At 34.0% G+C, this 13,603-nt stretch overlaps 1 protein-coding gene across 1 annotated transcript; it reads right to left on the bottom strand.

Annotated features, from left to right (window-relative positions):
- Positions 1 to 5,069: 5,069 nt before the first annotated feature.
- LOC121236457 lies at positions 5,070 to 6,123 on the bottom strand. Its single transcript, XM_041132884.1, has 2 exons — positions 5,859 to 6,123; positions 5,070 to 5,750 (listed from the first exon to the last, which is right to left on the bottom strand). Exons 1-2 carry the CDS (start codon positions 6,007 to 6,009, stop codon positions 5,305 to 5,307), a joined length of 597 nt encoding a protein of 198 aa, XP_040988818.1. The 5' UTR covers positions 6,010 to 6,123; the 3' UTR covers positions 5,070 to 5,304.
- Positions 6,124 to 13,603: the final 7,480 nt, after the last annotated feature.

Raw genomic sequence — 13,603 nt, 5'->3', positions numbered from 1 at the left:
CTATAGAAGTCTAGGTAGTTCTATGGATTTGTATCTTATGAGTAGGAGTCTGAAGTTGAAAACTGGGGAAAATTACTTTTTGCTACCTGTGATCTTGGGTCGAATTTGAGTTGCCAGCTCGTGGTTTTAAAAGCTTGAATTTACGTGAGTTTGAATTGTTTTTGTTTTTATTTGAGTTTAATGTAATGGGATTTTTATTATGTTTTCTAGGCTTTTTTAGTTCCACTAAAGTATTTGTTTGGAGAAGCAGGGTAGTTCTATTGGTGAAATAGATGGTATTATGGCCTTCCTTGCTGTCAATGGCTGATAATGCTGTAAATTTTGGTGGATTACGATGGTCAATTATTTTGTGATAATTTTTCATTTATGCGTAAAGAAATGTTTGGTCTATAAAAACATAAGGTTATGTTTGGGTATCAAGAGTACCTCAAGTACTCTCACTACTATTCCTTACTTTATTATTACTTTTCACCTATTTTTTTACTATTCATTACTTTTTACCTACTATTCATTATTCTATTATTACTTTTTCACTACTATTTACAAATATTCTCAACACTTCTCAGATATTCTCACTACCCAAACGTAGCCTTAGATAAAAAAAACTTACAAATTGATATGACTTAATATGACATGTTAGATTGTAAAACATTTTTTGTTGTAAATTAGATTTAAGATATTACATTAAACCATCTCAATTTGTAAATTTATTTTTATAAAATCTCTTTATAGAACTCACTTCTCTTGTAGGTAGCGCAATGCATGAATATTGCTAGTTTGAATTTTGAGATGAGATGGTTTTAGATAAAAGATGAAAATTGAATAAAATATTGTTAGAATATTATTTTTTAATATTATTATTGTTTGAGATTTGAAAATTTTGAATTATTTATTATATATTATGTAAAAATTTAGAAAAATTATAATGATGAGATGAAACACTTTATGAATCTAAACGAATGTATTACTCCTTTGAGATAAAGGAATAACATTGTTTGGGTTTTTGCTTTTTCTGTTTCAAATCAAGTAGATAGACCCGTCTCTCTGAAATATTAATTTTTCTTCTCTCATAAGATAACAAGGACGTGGGATCCAAGAGCTAATACAAGTGTGTTGGTTTCTTAGGTGCTTCCAAAGATTCTAGCTCTCGTTGCTGATTATGTCCAAACGAGGACACGAAGGTAATGAAAATGAGAAGTTATAAGGAAACGACCAACTCAAAGTAATTGTTGGGAGTACTTTTTTTACTTGTCGTAATTTTTGAAAGTGTTACAATCACAAAGAGATTTGTGGAGGGATAAAATACTAAATCCAAGGTTGGACCCAGCCCATCAGGTCATCCCTAGGGACAAGAGAAGAAAGGTGTATGAGACAAGAAGGAACATGGGGCATACAGATGTCAAGAAGTAAAAAAAGAAGTGGGAAAATGAGGAGTCCAGACATGCAAAGACACTTAGACGCACAAGAAAGACCAGTTACCTCCCAATAGGTTGGCATGCGTAGTGCAAGGTCAGACAAGCAACTACCAATAATAGCAGGAAGAGGATCATATAAAAGGGGATGCCCTGCATACAACTTCAACACTTTCTTGATCTCTATCTCGACCTTGACTTATACTTCTTCTCCTTCTTCTTCTTCTTCTTCTTCTTAACCATGGAAAGGAGAGCTCCAGAAGGATTTTCTTTTCCAACAAGTGGATCTCTAGTTTTCTTTGTACAGTGAGATATGAGGGACCATGAGTGACTGTAAACAAATACATTATAGTGGAAACTCCCCAACCCAAATTCCCGTGAACGTAAATCTAGTGCCGAACTACGTAAATCTTTATGTCCATCTCTCTTTACTTTTTTTACACTTATGTTCTATCTATTGCCATGGACGTACACAACAACACTGTACATAATGGTGCAAATGGTCCGATCCGGTCCGGCTATTTTCGGTCCATCATTTTTCCAGATCGGACCAGACCAAACACCCATAGAGACCAGTCCAGTCTAGTCCAGTCGGTCCGACCTATTTTTTTTTTAATAATTAATAAAAAAATTATTTAAAATACTAAATTAAATTAAGTTACTTATTAATGTGGATTATGTAACAAATTCAATAAAAAAATATCTTATATGGTCAATGATATAAATTAGATGAAAATTATATTATTAATTTATATAATTACTATATAATTAACTAATTGATATTATATATTAGTTAATTCATAGAATATTAACAAATGTTAATAATATATTTAAAATTTTATATTGTTAATAGTGATACGTTAGATGAAGATATATATAAAATATTATTAATTTATAGAATATTAATTATTAACAAGTATTAATAACATATTTAAAATTTTATATTGCTAATTGTACAATTCTTATATAAATAATATATATATGATATATATTTTTTTCATTCGGTCGGGTCCGGAAAAACCCTGGACCGTGGACCGGACTAAAACTATTCGGTCCTCTAAAACGTGGACCGAGACTGGCCGGTCTCAGTCTCGGTCCGGTCCGGACCGAAACCGGACCGTTTATCACCCCTAATTGTACAGTCGCACCGGAACATTGTCGAGAGCTCCAAATAACACCGCTCGAGGCCCAAGTCGCCCCAGTGGGCCGTAAATGACTCTTTCTCTCCCTCTGGCTTGTTGAGCGATTTTTTTTGCATCAACAAAATCATATAAAAATAAACTTATAAATTAATATGATTTCAATGTACCATATCGAATCATGTTAGTTTATAGATTTACTTTTATAAAATTTGTGTAGATAAAGCATTTCTCCTCAATCTATTGTTGTCAAAAGCATCACTTTTGATGATCTTGTCATTGACATTGTCAAGAAACATAAACTCGGATCTTGTTCAAGACGCTTCATTCTGTCTTTTTATACCTTTGAAATATCTTATATAGTTTCTTTTTTAAAAAAAAAGGAACAAAATCATTTGATTCATGTCTTTGACAACATTTTAATTCCTTGGATGTATGTGAACATGCATGTTAATGAAGTTGGCATCAGTTAATCAACAAATTCTTTGCCTTGATTCGAGAAGTGGGCAGAAAGTTCTGATCTCTATGATCTTTCTTTTGTCTTTTAGTCGATCCAACTATTCGCACTAAAGCATATATCCCATGCAGCCATTATTCTCAAGAATATAAGTCGAAGAAAGCTGAAACTTTGGAGCACTCCACGTGTCACTCGCTCCTCTGTCTCGACCGAAAGGTCTCAAACCTATCATCTCTCCACAATTGGAGTCATGCTACAGGCACCACGGACTCCTTTTCATTACTAGCATTACACATCAACACAGTCATTCATGTTAGCATGGTCAACTTTTATCAATTGGTTGCAATGATGCCACAGTGTGCATTACCATATTTATATTTTATCGATAATTACAAGAAAATTATTTATTTGTGACCAGTTAATTCTAACGAAATGATTATTTACAGTTAAAATAAGTCTATTTTGATCACAAATGATCTTTTCGTCACAATTAAATTACCACAATAATCCGTTTATCTTGTAGTGGATACTCCATCTCTTTCAAACTGTGTACTATTTCTCATTAATTCTTAATTTTCTTCTCACCTAGCTAGGTTTCATATTGTTTCTGTACTCATTATCACTTCATTTAGACCGCATGCATAGCCACGCCACATGCATTATCGTTTTGTGCTTGTGGATCTCGTGCGCTACCAAATTGCCTTTGAAATATTTCTATTTGAGTACGTAGTTTGCATTTTCTATTTCTTTTTTTTTCTTTTTTTTTGTTTTTGTTCCATTCTTGATACATTCAATTTTGTAGAGCAAGTTGGTCATGCTCTCTTTTGTTGAGAAGTGATTTTTATCTACACCTTAAGATCAGCGGTGGTGATAATCTTAGTGGGCAAGAATTAATTCACTAGTTTTTTTTTTAATAAGAATTTCAAAATATTTTATTACATATATGAACAGTATATAAACAGTAAAAAATTTCAACATTCTTATTATAAAACATGTGAATTCCTACTCGTAATTAACGTTTCATTAATTTTCTTTATATCTTAATTTAGTGAAGAATGCAAGTGTATTTAGAGATCAACCACAACCATTATATATATATATATATATATATATATATTGTATAATTTCCCAAATTTGTACTCATTTTTCGTCCTATTATATAAACCTCCAGTACCCCTCCAAATTAGTTTTCTTTCCATTAATAAGGTAATTTATTAGGGAAAAAAAAGCTTAGCAACTAGGTGGAATCCGATGCCTCCTAATTTGCTGACCTGCCAATCTGAAAAAGCAAATCCAACGTTAAAGCATATGCACCACACCAAACCAATTCAAAAAGCTGAGAAAGTTATTCAGACCCCACACAACAAAAGACTTTACAAACGTGTTAGCCACAAAGCCGACTGAAATATTAAAATGGAGGATAATTTTGTAATATTAAAATTTATTTTTAATAGAATTGTATGATTTTATTGATTATTTAAAAATAAGTTATAAAATGATTTTTAAAAAATTGTAGGCGTATCATTATTTTAATTGATATATCAATATAAATTTTTGTGTATAAATATATATATATATATATATATATATATATTCAAAATTAGTGAGATGACTCTAATCACTCATGAGACGGTAGTAGAGGTTTGCATCTATGTCTTGACAAACTGAATAAAATGCAGAATCTAAACAAGTCTCAAATTTCTGAAATAATTCAATATTGCGACTTCGTAATTGAAAAGTAATTTTATAAATTAACTTATAAAAAATAATTATTTTATTAAAACATATATATATATATATATATTTCTCATTTTTTCCATTCAAATATATTATCTCAAGATAATATGTTAATACATAAAAGAAGATAAATTTTGTTTGTAGTCTTGAGTAGAGGACTGTATATGCAGTTTTATTAATGAATGAAAGTAAAAAAAAAAAAATATCATTTTAAAAAAATTTTATTGTAATTTAATTTTTTTAAAACATAATTATTTCTGCTTGTATAAGCATTCTCTATTTGGAGACAATATGCAGACTAGCTCAAACTCCTTACAACTTTCCAAAAATTAAAATATCAATAATATGTACATAACTTTGAACAAAATTCAAATACACAGATTCATTGATCATCGCCACCATGTAAGAACTCATTGAAAAAATCCTTCAAAATCCGATCAAAATCACGAGATTTAATTCAGGTATATACTCACCTCTTCTTCTTTTTTTAATGTATTGTACTAATTTTTCTGACACCCTCAATTTATCTTTGCTTTGTGTGTAATTCCTTGATACGTGTCTATATTTTGGGGCCCCGGCGCAAGTGATTGCAGCTAGGAACACCCCAGGAATACGGAAACAATACTCTAGGGTTTTCCTGGATATGGCAATTATAGCGATAAGCATTTTCGGAGCAATTCCGAGTACGCGGGACGGGGTGATATGCCACCGAGTTCTTCAACAAACCGGCCGATACGAACGGAGATCCGTACGCATAGGAATCGGCGTCGCTGGGAGTAGTCGATGGAGGAGGGGAGATTTTCTTGAGAGATTTCGGCGGCGAAAGAATGGCTCTGATTTTCGGAGGATGGGACATCGACGACGAAGCTCGATCGTATTCTTCAATAATATTGGCCAAATCTTCATCGGAGGTGATTGAAACTAGGGTTTCCAAATCTCCGCTCGGTAACTGACACCTCAGAGTAACGGAATAGCCACAGAACTCACCGACCTTAACCATTAACTCTGTAAAATCCCAAACCAAAAAGTCTCAACAAATAGATTCACGGAAAACAGAACGATTTCCTTGCAATCGAATCGAAACACGAGTTGCAAGAATCCAAAGACACGAACCTGCATGGGAAATAGAGCGATGGACGGAGAGGACACGGGTGAGGCCGCCGACATAGCGAAGGTTGCCGTCGGTAGAACGAGGGAGGATCTTTCCGCCATAGCTACAGAGAAACTTGATAGTCTCAGACTCCGTAGCTCGGGTAGACTCCATGGCAGTTGATCTGTACACAATCTGGCTCAGTTCGAAACGAAGGAGAAAGATAAAGCTCGAGAGAGAGAGAGAGAGAGAGAGAGAGGACTGGTGAGTCTTGATGAAACAAGTGGGAAGAGGGTTTGGCGGGGTATTTATAGAAGAGAAAACGGAGGTTGACGTCGGAGATTGGACCCCACATTAGTAAAACTTGCTCGAAACGAAAAAGAAAATTAAGCAACAACCGAACCCAACTGCAACTCCGAGTGAAATTCCGTTTGGTATTCGGATATTCGAAGTGGTGGGGCTCACACTTGGGTCCGGTCCCATGGACCAAAGGCAAAGGTAGTTTAAACGACGGTTCACTCTGTCAATTCATTCAGCTCCTTACACCTGTGACTTTTTCTTGGTCTGGGTTCCAACAAAGATCTAAGAGCTTATTTTAAATTGTTTTTATTCAATTGATTCTAAAATTGAAATGACAAAAATGATTTTTTTTCCTAACATTTTAATACAAATACTATATACTATATTTTATTTTTGCATGTGAGAGTTAGGGCTCGTTTAGGAACTGAGATGATATAAAAATTTTATAAATAGTAATTAGATAATTTATGAATAATAGTGAGATAGTTTGAGTTTAGTATTTTTTAAGTTTTGAGAAATGAAAGAGAAAAAATTAAATAAAAAATATTATAAAATTAAAATATTGTAAGAATATAATTTTATAATATTATTTTTATTTGAGATTTAAAAAGGTTGGAATTGTTTTATATTTTTTATTTAAAAATTTAAAAAAATTGTAATAATTAATTCGAAAAAGTTATAATGATTAGTTTGAAAATTTTGTATTTGAATTATGTTTCGAAATAAGATGTGATGAGATGAAATGAAATCAAATAAAAATTTTGTGTCTCATCTGAAGCCTCACTCTCTTTCTTATTATAAAAGAAAAACATAAAGACAAATTGCTTTTGATCACCACAAATCCAATATTAATCAAGGTCAGATCTAAGGGTTATTGAGTAAGAGATAGTTTTGAATTATAAAGGATTTCATAAAACTAAACTCACGAATTGATGTTATTTTATATAATTTATTAGATCTATTTTACAATAAAATATAATTTTATAATCTAATATATTATATCAAATTACGTCAATTTATAAATTTATTATAATTCTACAATCTAAAATATTATATCAAATTACGTGAATTTATAAATTTATTTTTATATTAAATAAGTTTTATTTAAGAAAAAATTATCATTCCACGTGGATGCTAAAATGTCCTTTTATCGAAAGGATAAGGAAAGAAAAAATCAAAAAATACAAAATGAAAATAGTAAGAAAGGAGAAAAAAAAGTCCAAAAACTGACTTGTAACTTGTTTCCAAAGCAAAGAGCCAAATTTCGACTAAAAATTTTATGTATAGTTATTTTTATGTATTTTTTATATATTTTATTAATATAATTAATTACGTATTTTTGTGTGTCAAATTAAAAAATATATATATTTTTTCACACTCTATTATATAATTTTTTTAATATAAAATAACTACATAAAAAATATCCAAAAATAATTGTACTCAGCATAACTTAAATTTGACATTAGTCTTATAACTAATACATAACTGTAAGCTGAGTCATTGGGGACACGTGGAAGGCAACGGCTAGTTGTTGTATACGTGGCAGGATATAATGGCATCATGGTTGGCGCCACTGACATTCCCCATAAATTAAGTTAGGGTACAGGTGCATGTGGAGCTATAACGGCATATTAATTCTGGCATTTTCTCGCCGCAAAATGACAGCAAATTAAAATCCCCACTGTCCACAATCTGACGGTGACGAAAAGGTTACTATTTTAATTTTATATTAATTTCAGATTCCAATTTGCCCTTTTTTTTTTCCCTCATCATGCGTTATATAAATTAATAGAAAAAGATATTACATTGTTCAAAGAAGATCATTTCCACTATCTATATATAGAATACAATTAGGAATACTAATAAGGGGTATTCAACTAAAATTCATTTTAGTCACTGCCCATTGCGCCACAGAGTGTACACACTGATTCTGAGATCGATGTATTTTCCTGATCTTCCAATTTATCAAAGGATGGAGATTTTTGCTGACGTTGTCTAAAATCGGTGCTAGTTGCCATTGAGGTGAAGGTGATTCTTTTGTATGGCATCTATTACCGTTTGTGCATCTCCTTCCAAAATTGATTGAATTTTTTGTAAATGGTTTGTCATTTGTGTCGCCAGAAGAGCTTATGAGACCTTTACAAAAGTGGGATTGATGCTTTGGATTTTAGAGGTCCATACCTCTACATATGGCTGAGATGGTTGAAAAAGATTTCTAAATTGCTGCATCAAAAGAGAAGTTCCAATGGTGAGGCGGAGGTTTGATCCAACTTTCTTTGAGAATATTCTTTATCTTTTGTTACCATGCTTGCTAGTAAGCTTGATATGTAGTGTTTAGCTGGAGAGAATCTTTTTCTAATGTTGAGGATGCATAATTGTGAATAATATCATTCCTCTTTCTCCGAATGAAATCCATAGCAATTACTGCAAAAAGCTGAAAATGATGAACTTATGCTTAAGTTAATCCAAGTTTGGGAGCTAGATTTAGTATCAACTTTATCCATTCTCGCATTATTGTGATGGGGAGTGATGCCAGATTTAGAGGCCAGCTACTAAATTTCCACAAGATTCTAACAACAGGGCATTCCACAAAGAGATGAAGCAATGTTTCATTTACTTGATTGCATATTGGGCAGTTTTTCTCTTGTAGATTCGGAATTATTCTGGGAAGTCTTGAGGCACTATAATCTTTGCATCTTTTGCCGCCATGTGATATGCTGTCTTGACTGACAATTTTCCATTGTGATTTGTGATCCATATCAACTTGTCACTTTTTTGGTTGTTTTGGGCAAGAGTAATTTTTTTTATGTGTTCAATACTTTCTTGATCAAGCAATGTAACCATTTTCTCAACATCCCAACCCCGGAGATTATTTGCAATGATATCAGCAACTTTTAATTAGGAATGTACCTCATTCATACTTTGGATTGGCTTTGGCTTGAAATTTTTCATATCTGGTATCCAAGGTTTAGTCCACACATTTATTGATAATCCATCAAAGATTTGGAAGCATGATCCTTTTGCTAATAAATCTCTTGTCTTGAAGAGACCTTTCCATACCCATGAATCCGAATTTTTTGATTCCACATTTATGAAGGAGGTTGAATAGAGATATTTTTTTGATAGAAACTTGTGCCAAAATCCATTGTTATTTTGACTCAATTCCTAGCCTGTTTTTGCTAACAGTGCTAGATTCATTTTCTCCATTAGTCTAAGACCCAAACCTCCTTGAAATTTCGGTTAGCATATTGATTTCCATGATTTTGGAGTCAAGTTGTGACTTTTCTCTTTTGGGAAACCCTACCAGAAGTTTTTGAAACTTCTATTCATAGCCTTGCACACTGATAATGGTAATAGGAATGACTGCATTTGATAAGTTGGAATCGAGCTTGCAACTAATTTGATTAACATTGTTCATCTGGCTTGAGATAGGACTTCAGTTTTCCAACCTTCCAACTTGATATTGATTTTTTCCATGAGTTCTTTGAAACCCTCAATTTTTCCTCTAGAGAAGGAGGTAGGAAAACCCTGATATTTCATGCGTGTTGAGGATGGTCTATATGACAGTATTTGAGTGATCAACGTCTTTGTTGCCAAAGTCGTATTCCTTGTTATGAAGATGGAATATTTATTGAGGTTGATTCGTTGTCCTAACCATGTCATGTACTTGCCAATGTTTTCAGATAATGATTTAGCATTTCACTCATTTGCTTTCCCGAAGACTATGAGATCATCTGTAAATAATAAATGAGAAATCGAGAGGCAACTTTTGCTTATTCGAATACCATCGAAGTTACCTAGTACTTCTGGTTTAGAAATCAATCTAGATAAAACTTCAGTACATAGTGTGAATAAAAAATGTGAAATTGGATCCCATTGTTTGAGTCCTCTTTGTGCTTTAAAGAAACCCCTAGGACTTCCATTTATGATTATAGAGAAGGACGCTGTCGTTATACATTCCTTTATGAGATTAATCCATGTAGCATTGTATCCGAGTACTTCCATTACTTTGAATAAGAAATCTCATTCGACATAATTAAAAGCCTTTTCCATATCAAACTTGATTGGCATTGATCCTTGTCTCCCTACCTTTTTCTTCAAACGGTGAAATAGCTTAGGTGCTATTAGTGTATTTTTTTTAATGTTTCTACCAGGAATAAAAACTGTTTGTAGTGGGGAAATGATGCTTGGAAGAGTAGATTTGAGTTGGAGAACCAGAATTTTTGTAATGATTTTGGCCTATAGTATTGAGGTTGGCTTGGATTTGGGATTTTTGGGATTAATGCAATATTGGTGTGATTCATTTGCTTCAGCAGTTTACCACTTTGAGAGAAATTTTGCACCATTCTAACAACCTCTTCTTTAATAATATCTCAATAGTGCCTGTAAAATAGTGCCTGTAAAAGAGTGCCGTCATTCCATCTGGTCCAGAGGCTTTTTGATATGGTATTTGTTTCAGTGCTATGAGTATTTCTGCTTCATTTGGAATTGCACTAAGAAATTCATTTTATGAGTCTGATATCTATCGTTCAAATAGATTTTCTAGATTTCCCAGACATATTGGATTTGAAGAAGCATTATATTCCAGAAATAATCAAGAAAATTTGATTCAATTAAAGATTGGTCCACTGACCAATTACCTGGACCAAGTTTGATGGAGTCGATTGCATTCCTTCTTCTGCGAATGGTTGTTGAGAGATGGTAGAATTTGGTGTTGAGATATGTTGTTGTCAACCAAGAAATTCGAGATTTTTGCCTCCACAATGATTCTTCATTTTTCAACTACTTTTGTAGATCATATTGAAGTTGTTGTTCTCTTATTTGATTTAGTGGAGATGGAGATAAGCATTGCAGTTCAAGGAGCTCTCTTTCAATGTTATGAATGTGGAATTGAATTTTTCTGAAATAGAATCTATTCTAGTTTTTTATAGCTGCTTTTGTTGCCTTGATCTTTTTGCATAGAATGTAGGCTGGTGTGCCTCTAAACTGTTTGTTCCACGCTTCTTGAATAATTATCCGACTGAGAGGGTTTTGGATCTAGAATTCTTCAAATTTAAAAGAGTGCGATTGACTTTGATGGGAGGTTGTACTAAGTAGAAGAGGACTATGATCTGAGGCCGAGGAAAATAGATTCTGTAAATTTGCATCCGAAAAGAGCATTCTCCATTCTTGGTTGACTATACCCTGAACCAGTCTTTCTCTAATAAGTGCTCTACCATCTCTTTTATTGCTCCAGGTGAATGATGGACCCAAAAATCCAATATCAATTAATCCATGTCCATTCATAAAATTATTAAGACCATTATTTGAGTTTGTCACCACAGGTCGTCCCCCATATTTTTCTGATTGATTGAGTATTAAAGTCTCCAATGCAGCACCGTGGTCCTAGAAAAGAACTTGATATAGATTCCAAATGTTCCCAAAACTTTGCTTTGAATTGTCATTGTGCCGGTGCGTAAACAAAAGTGAGAAGCCATGGATGATAATAAGGATCATAGTAAATTAAAATAGATATTGCATTCATATTTATATTGACCGGTTCAATATCTACAACTAGTCGTCATACAAGCAGAAGACCTACTTTGTTGCCTGAGGCCAGAAAATTCACAAAATTTTGGAAACCCAAGCTATTTACAATAGATAAGGTGCAATCAGACGACACCATAGTTTATGACAAAAAGATAATATCCGGGTTATAATTCCTAATATTAGCCCTTATAATCTAATTGTTTTGGGGTGAGCCAATCCCTTGCAATTCCAAACTAGTGTCTTCAGGTGGTTGGGGAGGCATGTTAAAGCTTGCCTCTTCAGCGTTTTTGGATTTTTTGGAAACTGGGGATTCTGATCTGAGATAAGGGGAGGATCTAGATGCCACTCTTTTTTTCTTAATTTTTCCCAGTTCAACTTTCGGCTTCAGCAGCATACAGGCCAAGTCTGCACCATCAGGGGAATGTTCGGGGATTTCTAAAGTAATATCCCTTTGAGGACTTTTTTGTTTTTTCTTCACTGGCTTGTGATCTTCTGTAATCAGAGGGGGTGGGCCACATCTTTTAACATTACCCGCAATGACTTCTTGAGTGGATTTGTTTGTGAGACTAGACTTTGTTGTGCCTTTTTGGGTATGCAACTCAATAAGTGGGTTTTGCTGAATTAAAAATGATTGAGAAAGTATGGGCTCACATTGAATTGCCTCTGACTGCCTTGCCTGTTGTAGCTGCATATTGAAATGTTTCCCGATGTCAGCTACTTTAATTTTTGATGGACACGTGTTCTTGTGGCTCCCACTTGTAGATATAATTCCTTCCAGAATTGCCGCTTTTGTAAGAGATTTAAGAGAGAAGTTATCTCTTTGTGGAAAAGAAAATTTTGCCTCTTTTGGCGGTGTACCAGTGTTAACAGTATAGAGATTAAAATCTCTACTGATTATTTTTGCAGATGATTGTACCCATGGTTCACTTATCTCTGACTGCATAAATAATGGATTGTCGACTTTCTTTCCTTTCAGCTTTTCCTTCATTTCGGCTTGTACTTCGGTTGGTGAAGGAAATTTAATGGGAACATTGTGATGAGATATTTCAGTGAACAGTGGGATGATGAGAGGGGGCTCGGCTGAAGGTGTTTGTGCAAATTGTTCGGCAGCGTAAAGAGAGGATGAATCCACTGAGGAAAGGGTTGTGCCGATACCTAGTGTTATGTCTAGCTTTTCCTTCAATTCGACTGAGGGGTTGTGTCCATTAGTTGGATTTGCTGAACTTGAAACGCTGTGGAGGGGCTAGTAGTGCGGTGGTGGCCACCCACTGTGAATCGGTTCTTTCATCGGTGCAAAAATAGCTTGTAATGAGTCTGAGTTGTTTGCTTTGGTCATTAACTCCTTATTTGTGAGATTAACATTGGAAATTAAATCTCTTGGGGTTGATACTCTCACTGGCTTTGGATTAAACGGTGGAACTTCAATATGTTTTGCCGAGAGTGTTCCACAATGCACCGACTGGAAATCCCATGCTGCACCAACTGGAAATCCCATGCTGCACCAACTGGAATTTCTGTTGACTTTGCTGAGAACGAACCACTTTTCATCGATTGTATGGTTTCAAATGCATGGGTTTTAACTGAGAAGCTTGACTGGAAAGCTTGAAGAGCTCATTCGGCTTGGGAATTTGATGAAAAATCCATGTAAGATTCCTGTAACTTTTGGCTGCTTTTGAGGCTCGGCTCTTCATTCAAACAGAAAATCTGAGTGTTTCCCTTTAAAGGAGTCTCTTCCCCCCCTCCCCCCCCCCCCCCCCCCCCCCTTCCTTTTTTTTTCCAGATTCATTAGTGCTTGAGTAGAAGCTTGATTTTGATAGGGTGACATGTTTGCTCCAGAGTTGTGCAAATTTGCTCTGAGCCATGAACCGTAAGGTAGTTATGAGAGAAGCTCTCTTAGAAAAGTACAAAAAATCTGTGAATGTCTCAATCTCCCACATGC

Source organism: Juglans microcarpa x Juglans regia, chromosome 6S (assembly GCF_004785595.1).
Source record: "Juglans microcarpa x Juglans regia isolate MS1-56 chromosome 6S, Jm3101_v1.0, whole genome shotgun sequence".
Taxonomy (NCBI): domain Eukaryota; kingdom Viridiplantae; phylum Streptophyta; class Magnoliopsida; order Fagales; family Juglandaceae; genus Juglans; species Juglans microcarpa x Juglans regia.
The sequence above is the reverse complement of the archived record's forward strand: the minus strand, read 5'-3'. Positions and strand labels throughout refer to the sequence as shown.